Source organism: Carlito syrichta, unplaced genomic scaffold (genome assembly GCF_000164805.1).
Source record: "Carlito syrichta isolate Samal-C Ts95f unplaced genomic scaffold, Tarsius_syrichta-2.0.1 Scaffold287649, whole genome shotgun sequence".
NCBI lineage: Eukaryota > Metazoa > Chordata > Mammalia > Primates > Tarsiidae > Carlito > Carlito syrichta.
The window spans coordinates 313,225-340,060 of NW_007231745.1; the positions used below are offsets into that span (position 1 = coordinate 313,225).

Sequence of the window (26,836 nt, forward strand, 5' to 3'; positions counted from 1 at the left end):
ACAAAGAGAATTTAGAATTCAACAGTCTATTTCAGAGTCATCCTGCCCTTGCCTTCTCAAGTGCTGCTGGAGAAGGAGGGGACCAGAGTCAGGCTACACGCCTGGGTAGTCATAGGCTGGGAAGGAGTTCAGTGGGGCAGGAGGCATGGAGCCCACCAAGAGAGGGGGATGAGCCGGTGGCCTGTGCCCCAGGTGCAGTGCCCAGATATCAAGCTCCACGACTTTTAGATATGATTATGTTCCATTGCTCCAGCTTCTCCAACTTGTTTCCTGCTTATCAGGAATAAGTAGTCTCTCTGATGGCACTCTGGCTTCTAATACTGGGTTTCCAACTTGCTGTCCATAGTATTTCTGTTGACTTTGCAGTTTTGTTTTTCACTGGAAATTAATAAATCATTCACTGGATTTCTTCATCATTCTCTTGTGAGTGTAGCTATTGCGTGTCAATGCCCTTACTTAGGGTACCTTACTGGCTCTGTAAGCTTGGTCATTAGTACCTCTCAGGCCTCAAAAGTTCCTGCTTCTGATCAGACCCTGCCTACATCTTTTATCACCCTGCCCTCAACTTTAGGGATTATAGTGAATCCCACTAACACTTGGATTTGGTGCTAATTTATAGCCTACAGACCTGAAGGAAACCCATCCCCAGAGAGTCTGGGGCTTGTGTCTGGTTGGAAAGCAGGTACATGAATATTCACAGTAATCCAATGCCCAGTATCCCTAGGTTTGGTTAATATAAAACAAAAACACAAATACCTCCTGCACCTGCCAGGACAAGACGGGGAGGCCCTGGATAGTGGCAGTGGAAGGATGCCCTTCAGCCTCCCATAATTATGGCACAGAGGGCACCATCTATGGGCAGCTGAGTGTGCGGTCTGCCAGTGTGCTCCCCACCCTTGGTCACCTGTCTGAAGAGCAGTTCCTGCTCCGTTGGCTGGCGCTGGCCTGGCTCCACCTCCCGCGGGGGCTCTACCTCCTCATCGTCACTCTCAATGGGCTCCTGTTTAACTTGCACGCCAGCCAGTGCATGCGTCTCCTTCTGCCCTGAGAGCCGGTCCAGGTATGGCTCATCCAGCAGAGCCTGGTGCTCCCGGAGCTCCTCCTCAGTCTCCTCTGGGTGGCTCTCAGGCTGCCGGGCTGGCTCACTTGGTTTGGGGATCATCTGCAACACAGAAGTGACAAATGAGGTGTGATGTCATCCAGGCCACTGAGGTCATCAGACACAAAATGGCTCATTACAGACTCCATGCTTCAGGAACAAACAATAGGGACTCTGAGGGCTTGCCATCACCCTATACCAAGGCCCAGCCTTATTTCCCCACACAAAAGGGACATTGGGCGCTGTCCACGGTGCTGAGGAAATGCACAGCAGGACCCCAAGGGTCAAAGTGACCTGACCCAGACAAACTGGCATAGGAAGTTTACTCAGCATCACTTGTGATGCTCAAAGAGATGCTCAAAGCAAGTTGCAGGTGCCAACTGCAGAGGGGAGTGTGGGCTTGATGGGGGAGAGGCCAATGCTGACCTCATGCTCACAACTGCTAAGAGGAACACTTAGCCCGCCACCCAAGTGAAGACACCCGAGTTCACAGTTCTTGCTACCAAATCCCACAGACACCCCATGATCTTCCTTCCTGCCAGATCCCATGGACACTCCATGACCTAGGATAAAAAAGAGACTCCATTATCTCCCTTCCTGTAAGATTCCAGAGACTCCATGACCTCCCTTCACATCAGATCCCACAGAGACTTCTTGACCTCCCTTCCCATAGGATCCCACAGATGCTGCATTATCTCCCTTTCCTTAGGATCCCACAGATGCTCTATGACCTCCCTCCTGTAGGATCCCACAGACACTCCATGACCTCCCTTCCTGCAGAATCTCACAGATGTTCCATGACCTCCCTTCCTGCAGGATCCCATGAATGCCCCTTGAGCTCCCTCTGTAGCCACTCAGCACTGAGCAGGCAGCAGGTACTTCTCTCTCACTCCTTGCCTCCTTCTCTGCCAGCTCACTTCTTGGTGCTAGTCTGTCCTGGCCCACTCCTGGGCTCACTTCACACTCTGGGCAATCTTTTCCCTGCTGCAGATTCCTAACACTGGTAACTCCCAAATGTGGTACCCAGCCCCAATTTGCTCTTCATCCAGAACTGGCAGCCTTCTTGACACCCGGGGTCAACCTGGTGTGCCCTGGGCACCAGCGAGGAGTCCAGCCTTCAACTCAGAGCAGCATGTCTCCATCTTCTCCCTTCTCCAAGATTCCCGTGTGATTGAAGCCTCTCTCCAGCCAGTTGCTAAGTTATACCCAGAGTCTCCCACTCCCACCCAGCCAAGCCTTGCCCAAGCCATGCTCCTGTGAAATGACCTGGAACGTGCCACTCCTCTTGGCCCAACCTCCTGTGTGTTCCTGCAGCAGCAGCAGCCTGGCCTCTCCTGCTTGGATTATAGCTGTGGTCTCCTGGAGGAGGACCCACCGCCAGCAACAACTCACTTTAGTCTTTTCTCCAGGTGGCAGGGAAGTTGAGCTTTCAAGTGAACCTACCCAATGTGCTCCTTCCCCTGTTTATAACCCTGTACACGCCCCATCATCCTGACTTTGCTGATAAACTCCTGCATAATCTGGCCCACTCACAGCTGCCCCACTCCCTTCTGCCCTGCCTGCCCCAGCCCTCATCACCTGCACCACACCCTCCCCAGCCAGCTGCCTCTCTCCCTTCCTTGGCCCCTTTGCTGCTCTCCTAGAAGCTCCTTAGGCCTCCAATGTATACTGCTTCCTCCAGGAAGGGTTCTCTGACTCACCAAACAAAGGCAAAAAGACTCTCCCTCCTCATCTTGTGGTCCTCTAAGCTTTCTCCAGTGTGACACGTTCTGCAGTTGCCAGTTTATTTCCCATCTTTCCTGTAGTCTTTGAATGAGGGTGAGGACCATTTTTGAATCACCCACATGGCACACAGCAATTACTTATTACACATTTGCCAAAAGGATGGGGCAGACGAAGAGGCTTCCAGGGAGTGGGGTAAGGTGGAAAGAGGTCAGGTGGCTTCAGGATTCTGTGAGCCACAAGGAGCTGGCGGGCTGAAGCGTAAAGGTCCAGAGAGCAAGGACACAGCATGATGGAGATGACATGAGGCAGGGTGGGAAGACCCCCTGGGGCAGAAGACTAGCAGGCGTGTGTTCTAGAAGTGTGCTCTGCTGGAGGCAGGTCAGGTAAGTGCCCAGAAGATAAGGGCCTGCCCAATTCCTGGCCGTGGCATGGAGAAGAAATGGATTCATGTGACACCAAATAGGAAGCCACTCTAGGTCTGGGGACAGACTGCATAAGGAGAGGGAAGAGGGGGTGCCCAGGATGTCTCCCTGGGTCTTGGGCAATTGAACTTCTCCCTCACACCCGGGACCTAGAAGTGGGACAAATATGAGCAGTACAAAGGCTGAGGGAGTAGGGAGCAGGAGGGGAGAAGATAGATGCAGTAAGAGGCAAACAAGCTCAGAGAAGACAAGGCCACAGGTCCCAGCTCTGCTCCTGCCCAAGTAGGACCAGAGTTAGTCTAGGGAGGGCATGTGTAAGGAATTTCTCAGAAAAGAGATTAACTAAACTGTATTCCTCTCTGCAAACCATGAAAGAACACTCCTAAAATTCCAAAGCCCCAGATCTGAAGGTCTCTCTAGATGTGCGATTCATCTGCTAACAGTGGGAGATGAGCTGCTGGGCAGATGTTGACAGGGCTGGAGTTAGGAGATCACGCCACGTTCTCCAAGTCCCTGATAGAAGGGAGTCACAGTGCTGTGGAGAAGGAATCTTTCCTCCTGTTCTGTTTCCAGAAGGGAATTGAGGTTCGTAAGGAAACATGGCATTTAAAAAGCACTGAGCATCTGTATTTTAAAAAGTCCTCACAACATTGCTTGCTTTCTCACCCTCACTACAAGGTGGCCTTCCAGCAGACTGAACTACGAGAGGCAAATCCAGTGGACACTCTGGTGTAAGCATTCACGTTCTATTAGCTTGTTCCCAGGGGTCAACTGTAGCAGATGACAATGGGTCTCCATACAGGAGGACTGAAAGGCAGACACAGACACACACACAAGCAAACACATACCCTGTGGTATCTTTTACCCTCCAGAACCCAGTTTGGCCTGGCTGCAAGAAAACATGAGATTTTTTGATTGGGCGAGGGGCTTATTTTAGATGATCATCCCTTAACGTTCTTTAAAAGAAATAGTTTAAAGTAAAGAAGCAGGACTACAAAAGTCAAGCCAGGAAAACACTGGACACAGTCTTTGTCCTCTAATCCTAAGGCAGCTCTTCATCAGTAAAGGCTTCAGCTTCACTCTAGCACAGGGAACACCCAGAGGGCAGATAGTGCAGATGTTGGTGTGGGGAGGTGGGGAAGACAGGGAAAGAGGAGCAGAAGGCAGTTTGGCTCATGAGAGACTCTACTTCGAAAGCTGAAAGCCCAGAAATGGAGAGCAGAGTAGAGGCTGCTAGGTGGGCTGGGGGTTAGAAGTGGGGATATAATGGCCATGGGTACAAACTTGCCATTAGGAATAAGTTTTGGGGACCTGGTGTACAGCCTGGTGACTGCAGCTGATATTGAACTGTTTACTTGAAATCTGCTGACTGTAGATCTAAGTGTCTTAAATACATACACACACACACACACACACACACACACACACACACACACACACACACACAGTGGGGGTTGTGCGAGGTCACGAATGCATTAATCAGCTTGAGTGTGGTGATCGCTTTACAATGTGTGTATCAAATCACCGTGTTGTACCCTGTAAATAAACACAATTTTTATCTTCAGTCATACTTCAATAAAGCTTGGGAAAAAAATGATTTCAAACAAATAATCTGGCCAGGTGTGATGGCTCACTCCTGAATCCCAGCACTCTGGGAGGTGAAGGCTGGAGAACTGCCTGAGCCTAGGAGTTTGACACCAGCCTGGACAACACAGAGAGAACCTGACTCTACAAAATAATTTTTAAAAAGCTAGCCAGGTAGGATGGCACGTGCCTGTAGTCCCAGCTACTCGAGAGGCTGAGGCAGAAGGATTACCTGAGCCCAGAAGGTGGAGGCTGCAGTGAGCTATGATTATGCCACTGCACTCCAACCTATATGAAAGAGTGAGGCCCCAACTCAAAAACAAACAGACAATCTTCCAACCTTGTACCCAGTTGCTCTGACAAGTTTGTCACTCTGACTGTTTTAAAAAGCTTGTTTTTAAACATGCGTTTCACTTGATGGTTTTGAGATGTGTGATGTCCTTTGATCCGTCAATCCCACCTTCTTTTGTGCAGAGCCCTCAAGGACCTATAGGCAGCAGGGTCTCTGAGCCATGCCTGGGTGGGGGCAGGGAGGAGATAGGAGGGGTCCAGGAGGAGGGACAGTGGCAGCAGGATGGACATGGAGAAGACCCTGGCCTTCAGGGAACAGAAACTGCATGTACTAGGGGACACAGGTGTGAAAGCAGCAGTAATAGGGTTAAAGACATGAGGACAGGGGCTCAAACCACAGGGATAAGGATTGCAGGGACAGGTGCTTATGCCACAGGGCTAAGGATGTGGAAATGAGGGCTCAGACCATGGGGCTAAGGACATGAGGATGAGAGCTCAGACCACGGGGCTAAGGATGGCAGTGACAGGCACTTAGACCACAGGGCTAAGGATGTGGAGATGAGGGCTAAGACCATGGGGCTAAGGACATGAGGACAGGGGTTCAGACCACAGGGCTAAGGATGGCAAGGACAAGGGCTCAGATCACAGGGCTAAGGACATGAGGATGGGGCCTCAGACCACAGGGCTAAGGATGGCAGGGACAGGCGCTTTGACCATGGGGCTAAGGATGTGGAGGTAGGGACTCAGACCATGGGATAAAGGACGTGGGGAGAGAAGTTCAGGCCAAGGACATGGGTATGGGGACTCAGAGGACCCCTCCATCACAGTGACTTTGTCCCGCAGACAATGGCATGAGAGGCTGGCGTTATCTAAGAGAGGTGGCCTGCTCCTGCCTATGCCACGGAATGATCCTAACAGATTAGACTGAGAGTAGAGGGGACAGGGTAGAGCCTACAGAGAAGTGATCCCGCAGAAGATCTGTCAGGGCCAGATGGGGGCTGGCAGAGGGGCTGAGTCCTGGGGCAAGGGAGAGAGCCTGTGAATGGAAACTGAGCAGGAGGCACTGAGATTCCAGGCCAAGTGTCAGAGAAGGGTTGCCACAGAGGAGACACGGCCTGGGTGGAGAAGGGCAGGGTAGGGTGCAACTGAGAAAGGCTGACATCCCAGTGCCAGGCGGGACCCCTGACAAGTCCAGCAAGAAAATGCAAATACAAGTCTGGGATTTGGAAGGCAGATCAGGACTGGAGATCAATATTAGGAAGTGATAAGCAGATGGGTCAAGGTCAAAGCCATGAATACATAAGCTCCACGTACAGCTCTGGGAGTCAAAGAAACTGAGGAATGAGGGGTACCGACACTGGGAGGACAAGAGGAAGGGAGGCCACACAGACACAGATACACAGAGAAGAGGCCAGTGAGCCAGGAGAGTGGTGTGAAGGGAGATGGAAAAGAGATAGAGGGGAGGGAAGAGGACTGGGACCTGGAGGGAGATCTGGGGTGGAGGCGGGGCAGTCCCATCCCAGAGGTAACCCGGAAACTGTCAGCCTTCTTTAGGAACTCAGGAGACTTTCTGAACTGGATAAAAGTGCTCAAAGACAGCATCCCCATTGGGGATACAGAAACAGGACCCTTCTCTAGGGCAGGGTAGAGAGACACAGAAACGGAGGAGCAGAGGGCTAGGGCCTGTAGCAAATGGCCTGCCCCCAGGAAGCTAGGCATAGCAAAATTGAGGGCATTACATGAGGAAAAAGCCTTAGTTTTGTTTTGTTTGAAAGGAATGCAGCCAAGGGAGAGCATGCTTAGTGGGCGGAGAAGTGCGATTCCTTGTTTTCTTCTGATGTTTTTCTTTTAAATTTCAAACCTAAAGAAAAATCTCAAGAATAATATAAGCAACTCTTTAATGCCCTTCTCCTCTATATAGACAGATTGATGTAGAAATAGAGAGGTGGGCCTTCCTTCCTGCCGGCCTGTGTGAGGCTAGTCATAACCACTACAACCCATAGTGAAGGCTTTTAACCACCATGTCTACCATGTCGCAGGGATTCATAGTCTAAAGTGTTGTGCCATATGGCCCTTTTTGGTTCGGCTATAGATCATGTGTTCTGCTGGATGTCGTGTCTCTTGAGTGTCTTTAAATGAACAACATTCCCTGGGCCTCTTTTTGGTCTTTCACGAGATTAAAGCCCACTTCCTCACTACAGGACTCAGGCAAGGGCTTTCAGGCAGGGACGCTGAGGGTGACAGTATGTCCTCAGGAATGCTGTTTCAGGAGTCCGGTGGCGGTTATGTGTTTGCTACCTGTGATGCTGAGTGTGATCCATGGCTGAGGCAGTGTGTGCATATTTCTCCATGAGGAAGGTTCTGCCTACTGTTGATGTTGGTATGCCCTCTGTGGTGTGTGAGGAGAAGCACAACAAGCAGGAGAGGGCCAGGGCCCAGCAACCACCCTGCCTGAGAGGTCAAGGACAGGCAGAAGGGCACAGCAGAGTTACGGCCGGAACTGTCCCTCATAGGTGCACTTCCCAGGGTCCCCTCACAAGAAAAGAGGCCTCAGACCCCAAGAGAATCATGACACTCAGGGCTATGGCAAAGGATTTCTGGGGAACCTGGACCAGAAGCTTGGACACACTTCACATCCTCGGGTAGAGGGAGGCCCTGAGGTGCAGCCACAGCTCTACTAGGCCTCTTCTAGAGGGTGTCAGGGAGGAACGTTGCCATGGTGGCGGCACCCGTCAGGGCCCTCTCTGTGATGCAGAACAGGCCTGGAACCAGGCTTCTTGGTTCAGCATTGACGTAGGCACTGGTGCGGTCAGCCTCCCAGGCTGTGGCCACAAAGCCTGTCACTCTCCCCACCCCTTTGAGATTCAGCTCTGCTCCTCGCTGGCAAGACTGGGACCACACTACAGAGCTGGTTTTGGGAGGTGAGCTTGCTGCAGGCAGTATGACAGAGGTGCCGGCAGTGCAGTGGCAACGGATAAACAAATTAGTTCCCTGCAGACCACAGGCCTCTTGGACACTGGGAGCCCCCTTTATCAATTAAGAGCAAATACACCTCCACGTTTAGAACAATATATTTTTTAAAAATCAGATTGGAGTTCAGGGCCAAAACCAAACTAGTAAACCGCCTGTACGTAAAAACTTTTAGACATACTAATAATTAGACTGCCCATAAAAATGAGTCCAAGTTTTCACATTCAAAATTGAGACTATTGAGCTAAAGGCAAACACACCCAGCTTAGAGAAACACAGACAAACCTATCCTGAAAGGGTCAAGTTACTGTGTGGTATTCAGAAACCGTCCTCGGCAGCAAAGCCTCTTGCTCCAGTGGTAGAAGACGCCTTCAAATAGTCTCTTTTAATAGAAAGAAACAGCATTTCGCCTGAACACATCTCGGCACATCTCCCGCTGTCCGCAAACCAGACATTGCTGAGGTCATGTCCGGATGCGGTCAGCAAACACAGAGGGGTGGTTTCATTTGCAGAGTTGAAAGCTCCACTCGCCCTTTGATGGCACACATTCTCCAGAAAGTTCCTTTAATCAGCAAACCTTTATTAAAGACCACTGTGTGCAAGGCATGGGGCACTGACAATAGACACTGACACACAGCTGGAGAGCACCAGCCACAATCCCAAACACGGCCTGGAGAGGTGTTAAGGCAGCCAGATCGGGATAGATCTCATCTCTCTCGAAGACTTTTCTCAGCCAAATAGGGCAGTTCCATTGACTGTGAACCTCAGGAAAACTAGAGTGGCCACATATGGCTGCTGGGAATACAAGTAGGAACAGGTGGTCTCTCTCTTACTCTCAGAGTGACATCTTTGAAGCAACTGCCCTCCAACACACAGGCAGAAGGAGCAGCAGACCAAGTTGGCCCCGACCTCAATCCCCATGCCAGTCAGAGCAGGTCCCCAGGAAGGGAAGTTCACAGCTGCCTGAGCTGGACAGATGCCCTCAGGAAACATCAACCTCCAAAATGAAGGTCAGGAACATCGGAGCTAGACAGTGCTGGATACGATCCTTGTCTTCTGAGCATCCCAGGAAAACATTGTATAAACGTTTCAATCAACTGTCATTCACTACCGTAAATCAATCATGTAACAAAATCCAGTGAGATTACCCAGTTTCTAAATCATTCTTCTCAAGAATATACCACATGTGAATAGGTGTTTCCTGTCTTCCTCAAACCTCCTACCCTATCACTCAGATAGTGACATAATAAAATTATTAAGCCTAAGATGGCATTAGAAAGACGAATATGAAAGTGCTTTTGACACTTGGTAGTAAAGACACTTGGCAGGATCCTGTCTCACCCACAGCAGGCACCTTTCCCATTGCAACGAGGGGACATGTTCCTTCCCCTGCCATTTCTGGCACAGTCAATGCTATCTGGTGATGAGAGGACCTGGAGTGGGGGTGGTGAGCATATTTTGTAGTGCCTGGCGGGTAGCAGAGGTCTGGCTGTGGCCTGTGCTATCTCCTCAGGGGCAGCTGCCACCTGGGGTCAAGGCACCAAGAGGGCCTCTTTCCTCATTGCATGCCCCCAGCCCTGCAATGGAAAACACAGTAGGACAGATTTAGGCTGTAGTCAGCTGCCATCTCCAAAGGACATTCTCTGAGGTAGCCCCACTGGACACAGTGAAAGCAAAGCCTTCAAACACACAAGGGCTAAGCAGAAACTCCTTTTGGGATGGAAACAGGGAGCTTGAAAGAAGAAAATTGAGACTAGGCAGGAGTGAGGGGTTAATGATGCCACGTGGTCAGGGCTGTCTGGGCTCAGTATCATGCCCTTGAGAAGGTGGCAGATGTTGGTAGGGGACGTTAGTGGGGGATAGAAGAAGGGTGTTTCCTTATGGCTCCATCTCTGCCCTTGCCTGAGGACCCTGACACTTGACCTTCCAAGTCTTACTCCAAGGTACTTCCAAGACTCTTCTTAACCTTTCCCCCAACTTTTCATTCTTTAGGGAAACAACAGAAGCCCCTGACCCTGCTGCTTGGTAAAGAAGTCATGACGGGTCCACCTGCAATCAGGGGACTGACAGGAGAGCTTTTATGGCAAGGAGACATAATCAAGAAACAATTCAGTCCGTCTCCAGATCTGTCAAAGATTTCTTCAAGTTTCCTTCAGAAAATCGCCACCAAAGTCCCCTTTCTTTCACCTCATCCTTTTTTCTTGTAACAGCTTTATTGAGATATAATTCACATACCACAAATTCATATTTTTAAATTTTATAATTTGGTTGTTTTTAGTATATTTACAGAGTTGTGCAGCAATCACCACAGTCTAATTTTGGAACAGCCTCTCTTTATAGGGATGATAGGCTGTGCCCACTGGCAGTCGCTCCCATCTTCGCACAGCAGCCCTGGCCCCTGGCAACCCCTGATCTGCTCCCTGCCTCTATGGATTTGCCTGCTTTGGATAACACATGTGAACACAATCATATCATACCACGTCTGTTCTGACCATTCATCATTAGGTGGCCACCTGGGTTTTTCCATGGTTGGGTTATTATGAGTAATGCTGCTGTGAATACTCAAGGATGAGTTTTTGTGTGGATGTGTATCTTTGCATCTTGCAAAAGAGCTGTGGGGCCATGTAGTGGCTGTGCTTAACCATTTGAGGAACTGCTATATTGCTTTCACATCAGCTCATCTCACCTCTAATATTAGAGATGCTTTATTCCAATTGCCAGCGTTGGAGAAAAACTCATTTAGCACCTTTGCTTTCCTGTTTACCAGCATCACATCACAACCTGCCTTACGACTTTCTCCTGAACATAGACCTATCTGAGTGACTTTCAAGACTTTTGTGAACAGGGACCTTTGGGGCTGTCCTGTGCCCAAACCACCTCTGACAATGTTCCTCCAATATATAAGCTTGTTCCAAGTGCTACATGCCTTGGTAAATATGCTTGGGGCCTTTATAGCATTGTGAAGTTGTTAACTTTGGCTTGTAGGTTTGTTGAAACGGCCTTATGTAGTAACCCTAGAAAATGGCATTGCTCAAGTAGAACTTCCCATGCACTGACACAAACCCTTGACATGCATGACATGGCCCAACCATACTTACTCCTGCTGATGGGGAGGGGGCTGGCCCTGGGCTGTGTTTTCTGCTGCTGGTAAATTGCTTCTGACCCCCAGCTTCCCTAGCATCCCAGCTCTGCTACACAGCTCTCTCTCAAGGTCAGAAGGGTGATGCTGAATGGTGAGGCTGCAATCACATGGCCACCCCTGGAACCCAGAGGCACCCCAGGGAGTATGCTGAGTTGGCAAACTCACCTTGTTCATGTGCAGTTGCTGCTGCTGGAACTGTTGCTTGTGTTTCTCCAGAAACTGCTGATGCTGTTGCTGGATCACCAGGTGCTGCAGGGCCTGGGCGTTCTGGGGCAGTGGGGCTGACTGGGTGCGCCCCAGCGGGCGGTGCTGCCGCAGCTTGTGGATGGATGGGGACACCCGGTCGGCACCAACCAGGGACTGTGCATGGAGGGGCAGTGCTCCCAGGCCTGAAAGATACCAGTCTGAAGATAATATGGAGGAAAAAACAGCAGAGGGGGAAGAGGAAGAAGAGAGGAGGGAGAGAGGCTGTTGAGTAAGTGATGGAGACAACCACGCCGTGCACCTGCCAGCCTGGGCGCCTCCTTCCAGACACCTTGGGACTGTCTAACTGTGCCGATCCCAGCTAAGGTTGGGTGCTAGAAGCTCAGGCTTTGGGACTACAGAGACCATGATTTGGAGACAACTGTCTCGGGAAAATCAGATTGGCGCAGGAAATGCAAGGAGTCCCGAGTGGCAGGTTTCAAAGAACAAGTCCTTCCCAGGAGGGGCAGGATGCAGTTTCCCCTTAGGGGCTGCAGGCCCTAGAAGGGTACTGTTGTGGTCTGAATAGATAGTGGGTGGGGAAAGAGGGCCACTGGCATGCTTAGGAAGGCTGCCATGGCTCTAATAGCCTCCAGGGTGTTCACAAGACCTTTCCCTAAGTGTCATAGGAGAAGAGTTATTAAAAGAAAATTGTTTTGGGTTCCATATCATTTTAAGTGTCTTTTAAAGCACTGACTTTATGCACAAAGACAACATTAACACTTTAAAAAATCATGGTGCAAACTGTCAAAACCATTCTCTGAAAAGGTTTTGCTAAAGCACATTGCTGCCAGCTGAGCAGGAGGATGCCTGCCTCACACACCCTCACCTGTCCTGAATTTTTAGATTAAAAGAATTTGTTTTGATAGGAGATGATCTTGCTTTAACTGGCATGTGAATCTTGACTTAAAATGCAATCTATTCATGTAACTTCAAGCAACATTTTTTCTTCTGTATTCTTTTCATCTATCTGTATTTTTTCTTTTGCAAACTGTTAGTTTAGGTGTTTAACATTTTTCCATGGTTCTGTGGGAAAAAAGAAGTAACAAACCCTTTCCCCTGCTCTACAACTATCTGTTCCCCTGGTAACTCAAAGTGGGCAAACACTAAACAATGCTGCTCAGGGTAAAAATGACCCATGGTCAAGGGCATCTGACTGGGTAAAATGTCAAAGTGACCACACCAGCTCTCTGTGGTCCTGCGTCGGTGATGCCTAGAACTGGGCACCTGCCTGAGGCAGCCTGCTCTCCCTGCCTCTGGACTGGGTCACATGTCCACTGCAGGAGTTCCAGGGATGTCCTGGGACACCAAAATGACCTGCTGGCAGCTCCTGCCCTGCCTATTTTTTAGGGATCCCAAAGCCAGGGTTTGCTGGGGCAGCTGTGTGTGCCATCAGGTTCAATCTGGCCCATGCCCCCTGCGCAGGTCACTTCTTGGTGTTTCTCTGGTCTCCTCATAGCAGCTATTTCTACATTTAAGAAACACTATTTTATATGCAAATAGAGAGAGGGCGCACACAGAAAAAAGACCTAATCCTAACAGAACTGTTCTTCATGACGTTTTCAAAACATTATTCACTACCATCCCCTAAACCATCACCACTTCTCATCAGACCCCACAGTTTTCTGGAAAGATAAGTTACCTTAAATCTTATTATCAATCCCTGGCTACTAAATTAAAGTGAATAACTCAAAAGGAAGAATCACTCCCTGAAAAAAAGTAAAAGGTATTTATCCTAAAGAAGGTATTCCAGAATGCTGACTAGGCATTCTGGGGGTGGGGAGGGTAGGGGTTTTAAAGGGAGGGCATAAGGGAGTTGGTCACCCAAAGCTGCATTCATGGGTTTAAAAGATTACTTAGTTGCTGAAAAGGTCTCTCAGAAAACAATGAGAAGCTAAAATATACTTTCCTTCCTGTTTCTTTTCAAAGTCTCAGTGTTCACACAAGTCATGAGTGAGATCAGTGACTAGCACGGCTCATATTGTTGGCTAGGTCTGGCCAGCCTGGCCGTCCATTGAGTGGGCTACGACTGTGAAGGACATACTGCCTTCACTAAGTCTTCTGCGTGTGACAAGGGATAAGTAGGCAGGTGTGAGTGAGATGGCTGCATGGTGCTCCTCAGCTCCTTCCCCTCTAGTGCTTGGCTTCTGGCACCCCTCTGCAGGGCCAGGGGAGACTTCCTAGACCACCAGCCTCACACTAGGGCAAAGACATCCCTGGGGATATGCGCACATCCCCATGGGAGCAGCATTTCATTTATAGGCGTTGACTTGGACGAAGGTTCCATGGCTGACTTGTTCTGGTTTCACTCCCCACCGGCTTGTCACTTTCTCTCAGCCCCATCTTGCCCACCCAGAATTTCACTCTGGTGCCTCTTAGGGTATAAGACCCCGGGCCGCCACACAAGTCTGCCCATAGGCATCCTTGAAAAGTGAACCTAATCTCTGGGCAGCAAAACCTATGGGCCAGCCAGGTGGTTTCCAACTTGGAACTCTAAGATCATCAACCTGAGTTTCTGATGACAGACCATGATGTTTAGAGTATACTGTCAGAATTTTCAAGCTTAAAATCCTAGTGCCTTAGGACAGAATTCTGTGGTGGTGGCCCAGCTGCCTGTAGGGGCTGGTTGTGCTGGGTGAGGGTGTGGGGACAGAGCCTGGCTCCTGTGACCACAGTGGTCCCTTGCTCCAGGCTCTTCTACTGGGCACCCAGGCCAGCTCCACTCTTCCTGCCACAGCAGTAGCAGAAGTCCCCCTCCAATTCCAGTGAGGGACAACAACTGATCCCAACTTCTGGGGTTGAAGGGCCGTGTCCCTGTTGTTACATGTTCTTGTTCCTCCTGGGAATACCTGAGGATGGGGCTTGAACTGTACTCAGTGGCCATCTTCCTTGTAAGTCCACGCTAAAGCACACAATAACAAAAACAACAGCAATCATTCTTAAAAGAGCACTCAGGAGTTACTCAGTCATCCACGGTCTGAGTTTTACTATGTTCAGCACTAATCAAGCTAACTAGTGAATTTGCAAACAAAGGCATACTCAGATACAACCCCCCAGGTAGGGGTTACAAAAAAAGTTGACAAATCAGATTGCTCTTGAGTTTTGGACCCAGTTCTTAAGAGTTGGCCTTTGTGCAGCGGGATTCTGCTTAAGGAGATAAATTCACACTAGATAAATGATTAATGGCGCCTGAGTTCTTAAAAGTCCTTTTGGTGTATTCCATTGCTCTTACTGACATGTGAAGTTCTTTAAATTCCTTCAAATGAGAAGTAAATCAGGCAAGTGTTAGATTCAAACTAGTGGTCTGCAGATTATTAAGGAATAATCTGTGTGCTGTGGACCCACCTGGACCAATCAGTATATGTCAGAGCTTCTGGGGGTGATACTGGGCCCGGGCCTGAGGATTACTGCCTAGTGTGCCAGTTACAGGACAATAACAATGGGCTGTGCTCAAGTCCTTCTTGGGACTCGTCACTCTCTGGCATCATGCCTAAAGGGTGGTGTGCAATCACTACCACAGGAGCCAGTGGCACCAGTACCCTCAGTACCTGATAACAGGGCAGTGGCTCTTGGCCACCAGATCAGGAAGGCAGAAGCCTCTCAGTTCTCCATTGGATGCTGGCAGCATGCCCTGAGGGAATGCTAGAAAGATCTGTGACACAGTCACCACCCCCAGGTACAGACACCTGCTCCCCCTCCCTGGACTTTCTCTACCTGTTCACCTGCTGATTCCTACCAAGTCCTCAGCTATGGTGACTCTTTTCTGGGCAGTTGTCCCTGATGCCTGCCCTGCCATACAACCCTGGCCCTCGGTCTTCTCCTCTGCAGGCCCCAACTACCAGGCTCTTGCAGGGCCTTGGAGGGGTCCCGACTCTCCAGGTTCTGGCAGAGGTAACGCTGTTTTCAAAGACTTGCTGTCCAACCATAAGAGCGTTGCAGAGGACTCAGCGGGGCAGCCCAGGTAGTGATCACGCCCACAGCTACATGTCCAGCTGCAGAAGCAGCACAGCTCTCTTTAAGTACTATTCCTTTTCCACCCTTGGAATAGTTTCCTGAGCTCCACTGCCCTCCTTGGCTAGAGACAATGTCTCTGAGTGTGTATCCAGGTACTCTGCTCCTTTCAAGAGAAGATATGAGTAAACAGATACTGTCTGTGGAGTACCTCACCTGATCAGCAAATAAACGAGCACAAGTAAGAGTCACACTGAGCCTGCGACTGTGGCAAGGAGCCTGCCTGGAGCCACAAGGGCAGGGGCAGCCTGGAGGAATCTGGTCAGTGGGAGGCAGCTCCAGAAGATGCTGAGCCATGGCTCTCCCCTGGTCCTAGCCAGCCCCGTCTCCTTCCGAGGCATCTTTTAACAGTATTTGTGATGAGAGGGTTGTTCTGGCTCTAATATTATATCACAATTATCAAGAAAGTAGGTCTGTGGGCCGACTACTTACAGAAATTTGGGGAGAAACAAACATAAGCAAATCTCTGTGCTCAGACACCAGGTCACCCAGAGACCTTAACTTTCACTGAGTTCCATCCTAGGAGCATTCACTAAATACCCATTGAGGATCAAGGGAGGATCACAAAGTCCCAGGAAAACTTGATCACTAATGTGACTTGAGCAGGAGAAATGAAGCAAAAACTACACGAAGAGGCAAAATGAGGTAAGGCAAACATGGGCAGGGAAAGAGCCCAAGCTGATGGGGTGAGGGACAGGAGGTCCCAGGACAAGGGGCAAGCTGGGCCTGATGGAGAAAAAGGGCTCCTGGGAAAGAGCACTGGGTCCCACAGGCTGTGTGCTCAGGTCAGCGGTGAGCCTGCTAGTCTGGCTGGTGTGCTGGGTAGGGGAGGAGGGAAATGAGGCCCACCGAGTGAATCTTATGTCCATGCTATTCAGCTGGGATTTCACCCCAGGCCAGCGCTGACGCCAGAACTTTCTGTGATGATGGAAATGTTCAACAGGGTCGCCTCAGTCACATGAGCACTGGAAGTACTGCAAATGTGATTAAGAAACCAAAATTTTTATTCTGACTTTAATTTTCAGCTTAGGTTTAAATAGTGACTTGTGGCTGGTGACTCTGGCACTGGCTGGCACTGCTCTAGTCAACAAAGGAGCCCCCGGTCCATCCAGGAGAGTCTGTGGCTATGGGAGGACAGGCTAGAGAGGCAGAGACATGCTCAGGAGGCTTCTTCCCACAGGGGGATGGTGGGATCTCAACAGACCTGGAATTTGGGTCCTGCTCATAGAGAGGGTGACAGGAGGGCCCAGGAGACACTGGGAAGGATAGACTGGGACCAGCTGAAGGAAGTGAGAAAATGTAGGAAGACTAAACACAAGCAACCACCACAACCACAACATCAGCACCTAAAGGGTTGCAAGGCACCATCCTATGTGAATACAAAACCCATTTAACCCTCATCAGACTCTGAGGCGGATCCTCTCAGTACCCCCACTTCACAGATAGGAAAATGAGGCACTCAGAGAACAAGAGAGTTCCCAAGGCCACAGAGGGAGGTGAAGCTGGGATGGAGTCGTCTGTGTGGCTAAACCACACAGCACCCACAGGACTAATTCTGTGATGATGGAACTAATTCTGAGGTGCTCAGGACAACCAGCAGCAATGTGGGGAGGTCATGCAGGAAAGAAGGGGCTTGCAAATATTAGAGGTTGGCACACATCAAAGCAGAGGCAGTAAGGTTATATGGCCTGGCTGGGCACAGAGTGCAAAAGCAGGACTGGAACAAGCTGGGGCAGCTGTGTGTGGGTGCCCCGATGCCACAGGGCCTGGGGATGATGCACCAGGGAGTGCCCACACCAACAGGTGAACCATTCTCATAAGAAAAGGGCACCGGACTACACATAAGGGGGGAAGCAGCAACGCTACCAACTGTAGGAGGAAGCTGAGATCAGCAAATCTAAATCTATTGGAGAGGTGGGATTTATGCAACATTGTTTCTAAAGTTCTATTAAAAAGGCTGTTTTCCAAGAATCTGAGATACACAAGATACACAAGATTATGCATGCTATTTAATCATGGATAATACACTGATTTAGAGAGGAAAGAAGAGGAATAATAGACACATCTCTGGTAAGGCAAATCCCAAGAATCCTAAAGGACCAGGCAGATTCCATGTTTTAATAAACACTCAGGCACTCTTCACTACTCAAATCCTGCTATCTGATCTTGAGCAGCTGGTAGATTCAGCTGCAACTTTAGATGAACTCCAGAGAGATCACCCGACTCTGCTTGCTGCCCGAGCTTGAGAGATACACTCCCTGGTCACACTTGCCTGCTCCTGGGCTCTACACAGCACAGGGACAAGAATTCAGGCTTCTGGAGAAACTACCAGAAAGGGGCCTGAGCATAAATAAAGCTCGCCCCCATGTGGCTTCAGCAAGACGCTGCTTCCCAGGTCTGGGCAAAGGAGGTGTCTTTTGTCTAACCAAACACACAGCACAAAACAAGAAAACAAAACCAAAAGGACCAAACCCACCCAAACTGACACAAAGACTTGTACACCCTACATCCAGTCTATGACATGCCAGGCATCTTGAGTTTTCATCTAAGTTAAGTGCCAGACTACAAGGTACAGCTCTGAGGATATTTCAGCTTGTGATTGTGAAATAAATAGATCTCCAAGACGCCAAGCACAAAGCTAAAGATGGGGTGAAGATGTGAAACGATGACACATATGGTGGGGAATTTTTTTTTTTTTCACAGAAAACACATGTTCCATCACTTCTGGAGTTACACTGTTGTTGTTATGTAAAACAAAGTTCTTAACAAAATTCCTATTTTTCTCAAAATTTTATTTTTCTAACTATAACCATCCCTCAGGCAGTGCACATTTGTACAAAGCTCTCCTGCTACTAGAAACTATCTATCACAGTCAATTCTGATTGGGATTCTAACACTTGTCAACTTAATCCAGACAGGGACCCAAATCAGAAGAGCCAGTGGCCCATCTAGAGAGATCAGACAGGTGTAACTAACATCTATTTTATACCATCTATCTGATTTTAGGTGTGAGATATGGTTTTTCATTATAGTCAGGATGACTAAATTACATGACAAGGACACGTACACAGGAATCGTGGGGGTGGGACAGGCTTTTGGCCCTGCCTCCTCCAAAGGCTGATGGCAGCCAGTGCCTGCCTGGTACTCACCTGTGACGAGGGGTGTCTGTGCTGGCGGCTGCTCCAGTAAGACCATGTGCTGCAGAAGAGGGTTGTGCGCCGTGCCACCGTCCCGCTCCAGGGGTGACGTGCTCAGGTAGGGAGTGAGGTGGGTGCCGGGGAAAAGGGAGATCCTCTGCTGGAGGGCGGGGAGGGCAAGCCTCTCGGCGTCCTGCTGGCCGGACGTGCCCTGGAAAGCACAGCCAGGATGCTTGGGCTGAAGGACCCACCACTGCCATCCCAAGTCCCACAGCCCCACGAAGGCCACTTACAGTGGAAGGGCCGGTGGCTGGTAGTCCCAGAGTGATGTTGGGCAAGGACGGCGACGTGTAGAGAGGGAGTGGAGCCACCGAGCCTTCTCGTGTCACAAGTCTATGCGCCAAACTCGCCTGGGGACAGAACACACGATGCCGGTCACACACAGTCTGTTGCCAGCAAACATGAGCAACACACACCAGAAAAATGACAAGAGAAATGCTCCCAGGCAGACCGAGCTGATCTCGAGACACTTGAGTGCAAACAGGTATTTAACATATTATAGCAGATAGACAAGCCTGGAATTTTAAAGCATACCACAAGGAGGAAACACAATTCACGGCTCATGAATGTATTCCCCGGTGAAATGAACCCTTCTTCTGCCACTGTGTCTGTTGTCATCTAGTTTATTTTTATTTAATTTGCTTACTCACTAGCAGAAGAAAATAAGCATAATATGTTAAAAATACATTTTTGGAGTCGGGAATGTCTTTCCAAAGATGACATCGAAGACATAAACCAAAGAGATAATTACTGATAAAAGCAAACAAACAAAAAACCAACCAAAAAACCCCTCCTCATATAAAAGGCAGATAATGATTACAAAACTGGCAATGTGTTGGACTGATGAAGGTTAATATAAATGAGAACATCTCCCCCCATAAGTAAGAACATGCTATATTTGTCTTTCTGGGTCTGGCTTATTTCAATTAACCAAATGACCTCCAGTTGCACCCATGCTGCTGCAAATGTCAGGATTGCATCCTTTGTTATTGCTCAATAGTATTCCATTGTGTATAAATATATACTACATTTTCTTTAGCCATTCATTCATTGATGGACACCTAGGTCGATTTCATATCTTGGCTATTGTGGAATAGTTAATGGCTAAGATCTCAAAAGCACAGGCACCAAAACCAAAGATAGACAACGGGACTATGTTAAACTAAGAAGCTTCTGTACAGTAAAGAAAACAATAGAGTGAAAAGACAACCTGTTTAATAGGAGAAGATACTCACAAACTGTTCATTTGACAAGGAACTGATATCCAGAACATACATGGATCTCAAACTCAACAACAAAAAACCCAAATAATCCCCTTAAATAGCAGGCAGGCCTATAATCCCAGCAATCTGGGAGGCTGAGGAGGGAGGATTGCTTGTGCCCAGGAGTGTCAGACTAACCTGGACAACATAGGAAGACCCTGTCTTTACAAAAAATTTTTAAAAAAATTAGCTGTGTGTGGTGGCACATGCCTGTAGTCCTAGCTACTTGGGAGGATCACTGGAGCCAGGCATTCAAGGCTGCAGTGAGCTATGATCATGACACTGTAGTTCAACCTGGGTAACAGTGAGACTATGTCCCAAAAACAATAAATTGAGAGAGAGAGAGAGAGAGAGAGAGAGAAAGGGTGGGCAAAGAATCTGAACAGATATTTCTCAAAAGAAGATATACAAGTTGCCAACCGGTATATTAAAAATGCTCAGCCTAACAAATGTTTATGCTCATGCTGAACCTGTAAAAGGCACAGCTTTTTCACTTAAAGCAGCTTACAGTGTCTTGTCCCAAAGAAAAATGCTTCAACTACCTTTAGATTTGCTCACATATTAAACTGTATAAGTAATGATTAAAGAGCTTCTGTGAAAAGCATTTTCCCTAGACAAAAAAAATTTTTTTGTTAACGTGAAAGAAACATCAGTAAGTTATGCTTTAGAGGAAATGCTTGAGATTGACAGAAAAGCACGACTGTTGTATCACAATGATTTGGGAACAAAATAAGCAGACATTCTAACGTTTGCAAAGTTATAATCTTACAGCCTCTATAACCAAGGTTTTATTTATTCATTTTTTTACCCAATTTATTTTTAGAAATAAATCAACCTTCTGAAAATTACTTGGTTATATCGATTGGTCCAGATGAAAAGTCACAGGGCATTTTGGTGTCTGCTGTCTTTGGGATGATCGTGCAGGAAGGAGCCACATGGAGCTCCATCCACCCTATGATGTGCTCATCAGCTTCCAGGGAGAGGCACTCGGAAACTCTTAGAATGTCCAGGGGCCCAAGGTCTGAGTACCTGCTGCACACGCTCAAATGACATGCAGTGTTTTAATTAGATGGAGCAGCACCACAGGAACTGTTCTCTGAGCCCCTGTGGAACATCCCTCTGGTTCTTAGAGCCCTGCTTCCTCCCTGCAAGGGAGGTGGTGTAGAGGATGCTGGGCTTCTCTGGGTCCAGGAGTCTTCAAGATACAGTAGTGTTTCTATGGGGGCTCCCAGAGTCAAGAGCAAAAGGAGGTGTTAAGAGCTTGGCTGGGAGATCCCTACTCCTGCCATGTTCTGCTTCTGCATGAGATTCCCCCTCCTCTGGGCAGGTTTGCTGCCTCTACACACATGAGAATGAAAAGCTGGCCTTGGCTTCCTTGGCCAGGAAGCATGAAGTTCTCAAAAGTCATCCGATTCTAATGATGCTGGAAATCCACAAAGGACATCCACATGTGGTCAAACATTCAAAGGCTACCTCTGCTTATCATAATGACTATCTGATGTGAAATGCAAACAATTGAACTTTTCGTATTTCTTATGATTCCTCTTACATGTTGTATTAATTTACAGTAGCTTAAATTACACAGCATGATTCATAAAATTGACACCTAACTGGAACCATGCAGATTCACCCAAGCAAGGCACTGTTACAATATTAACTATCATGTACATGATTGTCCACTTATTTAAATAGAAACAAGTATCTATGACTATGATCAACAAGACATAACCAGTGTTAACATCACAGGGTAGGAAGTCATTTCCAGGTTGCATTCTAAGGCTTATTACTAGTAGACCTCAGCTGTGACCTCAGTCATACAGAAGGACTGTTAAAACTTCTAACCATCTAAATAAGTACTAAAGTTGGTAGGATGAAGAAGAGAGGTAATAAAATAAACAGATGTCTAAAGTACAAAGAATAAGAAAAAATGAAAATTAAGTAGCCTAGAGGTGGTACTACAAAATTCATTTCTAGCAATAATACTAGTTGCCAAAAATCTTGTTATACGTAAAGGGTCTAGAAATTTGAAAACGCTAAGGACTTGGGCTTGTGTATCCCAACTAAGATCTGTCAACCCTTGGAAGGGCAGGATTCATTTCTAAATATTTAAGAAGGAAAGTAATAGCTATATTTAATAAATTATAGTCTTCTGTGAGTTAGAGAGAATTCAAAAAGAACCTCCCACTCAACAGAACTCTCTGCCCCACAAAGCAGACGGCATTTCTGGTTCAATTCATCAGAAGGCTCACTGCCGAAGCAGCCCTGCCCCACGTAGTCACCCCTGGCCCAGTCCACGGTACCACTCAGCCATGTGAAGGCCCCTCCTCTCCATGTCCTGGCTGATACCTGCCTTTCCTCATCAGTGGGGCTGCTGTGTGGAGAGGGCCCTCAGCTGCCTGCCAGGCTCCATCTCTGGGTCTGGCACAGGGCACTCCAGAAACTTGTGGAATAGACACAGGGTATGAATAAAGGAGCGCCATGAATGTGGAGTGAGGGTTTCAGGACCTGCTGCTCCAAGAAAGTCCCCCGACCCAGGTCCCATCAGGGGTACGACTGTCAGCCTTGACATCCTTCCACCCTCCTCTCTGCTAAGCTCTTATGTCTCTGACATTATTCTCTCCAAGGGATACCAGAGCCCTCTCTGATCCTACTCTAGTTTGCCAAAGCCCCTTTGGGGTCTCATGAAGGTAGGGGACTAGGGGTGCTGAGCCCTGTGGTCTGAGACTTCTCATTCCTGCAATGCCTTGAGAACTGCTCCTCTGGCATCGGCTGGCCCTTGTATTACTGACCATGGGTGACACTCTGCTTTGACAAATGGTTTGTTGGCCCACATTTCAAGTTGTGTATTTCTCAATACAAAATAAATATTTTAAATCTCACTCTGCAAATATTCCCATTTGCCCACTGTCTCCCAGCCACTATATGGAATTCTGGCGACCATGGTGAGCTGGGCAGCAAGGGTCCTATCCACCCAGAGTGTCGAATGCATGGGGGATTGTGCTGTGATGCCACCTAACAAAACATGCTCTGGAAGAAGCCAGGAGAAAGGACTGGGTTCAGAGTTGTCTCTGACGTATCTGGGACTAATGTCTTCTTATTTAAAGGAGACATTTATGATGAATGGATGGCAAGAGGGTAAAGGCCAAATGGGTCTTCTTCAGGATGACACGTGTCAGTTTCCCTCACCCCAAATTGGAAAGTCAAGAGTGAGGGGCAAGTGCACGGTGGGGTCATTTCAAGCACATCAATCTTTTGAATCTGACTCAGTGCAGAACACAGCACAGAAATGCTTGGCACCGACCTCGGCTGGGATGCTGGGGACCGCAGGTGCTATCCCGTTCTCGGCACTGACATTCCCGGAGCTGTTGTTGGGCGAGCTGGGCCCAGAGCCTGGGGCACTGCTGCATGCGGAGTCTGTGAAGGCAGAAACACCATGGTGAGCATCACTCTGTGCACGGGTGGGTCATGCTTACCTGTGGCCTGAGTGGTCTCTCTGCCTTTCATGGATCTCTGCTTGCAAGCTTGCAACTGGCAGAAATCCCAGCAAGAAAGAGAGTGTTTGTGGTTCCAAACCAGGGAAAGTGATGCTAATTTCTGGTTTTGCCACTGACTGTACCTTTGGCTTTTAGGGCATGCACATTACCAGTTTTACACCTCTTTTGATTTTCAATATGATTTTAAACACCAGAAAGATAAATCTTTAAACACTTTCTAATAATCTAACAACAGAAGACCAAGAAACACAGAAGCCAAATGACTTTGAACAGTGAAAGGTCAAATGGACTGTGCTCACTAAAAAAAGTTTCTTTTGGAATACAGCAACCTACCATTAGTGTTCACTCTGCACTTAATCCTCTCATTTTCCCTACATAACAGCACACATCCAGGGGAAAATACAGCTAGTGGCTTTTGTGACCGATCAGTGTTATTTGAAAACACACACCAATGTATTCTTAAAGTACCTCCAAATGTTGAAGTGACTGGAACCTGGCAAGCCATGACTCAGGAAAGGAGCCAGGTCTAACCCAGAGCTCCTGCGTGTCTAGAGGAGGCTGTTGTGTTTCATGTGTACACACTGGGGAAGCCTCTGTGATTCTCAATATTATCCAAAGGGTTTGGGTAGCTAGCTTTTTATATGTTTGGTTTAATGGCATTTTAACAATGGCATCATCTGATTAAAGCTTTCTGAGGAAAACACAACATGAGCCATTTGCCTTGAAAATTCTAGGTGTCTACCATTCAACAATAACACTGATTGCTTATAGTCGCAGTCCAAAGATAGACTTGTGCAGCACACAGGGGTTAGGAAGAAATGGCACAGTGAAGACACTGAAGGACATTTGCCCTAAGCAGGTTGCTCAAGGTAGGTAGCTGAGCTGGGAGGTGGGCCAGTTCCCAGCAAAAGCTCTTCCATGGACTGCTTACTGCCCCTGTCCCCTGGAGCCCATGAGCATGTAGGTGTTTACTCTGCTACTCACATGGTGTCCAAAACCTGCTGGAAGCAGGTGACTCTGAAAAATGGCTCCAAATATAACCCACAGCTCTCCTGACCTGATAAATTTGGCTCCAAGCTCTGCTCTTATTAGCTCATTCACCTCCATAGCTCTTTGAGGAAGGTATTATCGTTGCCTTCATAGCACAGAAGAGAAAATTGAGGTACAGAGCAGTTATATCACTTGTCCCAGGTCACCCAACACAAGGGAGATGTCAAAGGCATACACACATCCAACTCGATCTAGTGGTACTGTGAGTGCTTGCTTCCTCTGTTGACCCAGCTCCACCCAGGGACACTCGGGCTCCTCTGTCACCCTCAACAGCAGATATCTAAACCTCTAGAGGGCAAATGGCTGTGTTCACTCAAGAGCTTATTCCTACTGCTCCCTGGAGCTCAAATAAGCATGGGGTTAGCTCACTGTCGCAGGCACTGACAATAAGCACAGAACCTGGTCCCCACCCTGTTCCCTCCTCTTTTTATTCTTTCTCTGTCTCTCTCTCACTCCCACCAAATATAATCTAGAGGTTGACTTCTTTCTGTGGTGAATCATGCTTGTTTGCACTTTAACTGGGAACCACTGGGATGCCACTGAGCAGGTGTTTACATTCCCCTCAGGAAAATAGGATTTGCTTTCTCCATGCCCCTCTAACCCTCCCATCTCTGGCCCTGCCTCAACCCCTGCTCCCTGTGTTGACCTGTGTCCAGCTACATACCAAGTTCCAATAAATTTTCCTTTAAACGTGTGCCTCCTCATAAAGTCACCAGATAAGCACTCTCATGCATGTGTGTGGACAACTGGGACAACTTTTTAGGGTAATAAAAAATGGATATCTAACTTCCCACCCAGCTTTTAACTCAATGATGTTAATATTTTTTCAATCTATTTCCAGGAATCAGCTTAAGAAAATAAATATAAATGCATAATCATAATGGTATTATTTATATCAGCAAAATGGAAATACCATTAGAGGTGCTTAAAAAAATGCTTGTGGCTCATATCAAGTGAAAAAAGGATATGAGCTTGCAGAGAAAGATGGTATGAATTCAACTAAGTAAAGGAATGCACAGAAAAAAGATGGAAGAAAATACATGAAATTGTGAACAGCAGTTACTGTAGACAGTGTGCATGTAGGTAACTTATTTTCTTCTTTGTGTTCTACAACATACACAGATAACTAACAACAAGACAAAGGCGAGTATAAATCCAGCCTGCCCCCTGAGCCTGACTCCTAGTACTCTTGAATCTCCCTGGATCTAGCTCTCTTCTGTTCAAGAATCATCACTGCCTCCCCAGAACCTCCTTGGAGAGGTTCGACTGCTCTATTTAGGACTCCCTCCCAGAACCCCTTGTTTTCTGTCTGTTGGAAAACAGCTCCATTCAGAGTATCCTCCCCACCATGGCGGCTGCCGTGCCTGTGCCAACCAGAATATGTACAACCCTCTGTCTCTGTCCTAACCATACACATCCACCAAGTCCCAGCACAAAAATACCTTCTCCAAAGCTCGGTCTGGCTCAGTGTGACTGCTGCTGACCTCCCCTGCCCCTGGGTTCCTCAGTGTGGACTTTCTCTAGGACATAGTTCAGTATTACTCAGGTCCTGTCACACATGATTCTTCACATGTCTCGTGTGAGATAGGCTTGTTTCTCAAATTAGATCATAAACTACTTGAAGGCAAGAACCTCTTCTCATTATTTCTGTGCCCAGCCTGCTGCTGACTCACAAACAGCATTCAGTAGTCACTAACTGACAACATAAAAACCAAGTTTAACACTTGGTAGACACTCCATCTTACCAACTGTTACTAAAAAAATGCAAGGGTTCATCTCCCATTAGAGCTGGCCAAGTAAGACACTGCTTAAAGGAAATTAGGCTGCATTTGTGTTTCGGAGTTTTTAATTCACATGAAACCTTATTTAAACTAAATCTTCCCCAGTTAGATTTGGTGAGATTTCAGATTATGACATTTCTTGATCTCTCTACACAAGGTCTCTTAGAGGAAAGAAACTTCCAACTCAAAAAAAAAAAAAGACAAGAATGGTGTTCCCTATGGTAGGAAGCTGTCAGGCTCTTTTTCATACAAATCCACAAATATCCAGAGCCAGGCCCCTGGACAGGGCTAAGATTCCCTAAAGCAGAGGTGGGCAGGGCACAAGGCACAGTAGGCCTCCATGTTGAGGAGGGAGGCCTGGCTCTCCTCGTGCTGCCCAGAGTCCTTGGGAGATGCTAGATGCTCACACACAGAGGACACCGTCCTTTTATTCTTTCCTGGGACAACAATATGTTCCTCGGAACACACTGGAACCCTGCAATTCACAGACCAGCCACCAAGAGCCTTGGCCTTCAAATTCGGAGCACTATGTTGTGCAAATATGTTCACTGCCCTCCTGTTTCCA

General features: G+C 48.0%; 1 protein-coding gene across 2 annotated transcripts in view; it reads right to left on the bottom strand.

Moving 5' to 3' along the window:
• The window catches only part of HDAC4 (histone deacetylase 4), a 113,350-nt gene that overhangs the window by 65,256 nt on the left and 21,258 nt on the right, over window positions 1-26,836 (bottom strand). The window contains exons 4-8 of one of the 2 annotated variants that reach the window (XM_008052897.1): window positions 23,248-23,360; window positions 18,918-19,034; window positions 18,637-18,835; window positions 11,399-11,622; window positions 905-1,162 (exon numbers count right to left, since the gene is read on the bottom strand). In XM_008052897.1, the coding sequence (XP_008051088.1) occupies window positions 905-1,162; window positions 11,399-11,622; window positions 18,637-18,835; window positions 18,918-19,034; window positions 23,248-23,360 (911 nt within the window). Of the gene's footprint in view, window positions 1-904; window positions 1,163-11,398; window positions 11,638-18,636; window positions 18,836-18,917; window positions 19,035-23,247; window positions 23,361-26,836 lie in introns of both variants that reach the window. The other variant, XM_008052896.1, reaches the window with a different exon arrangement.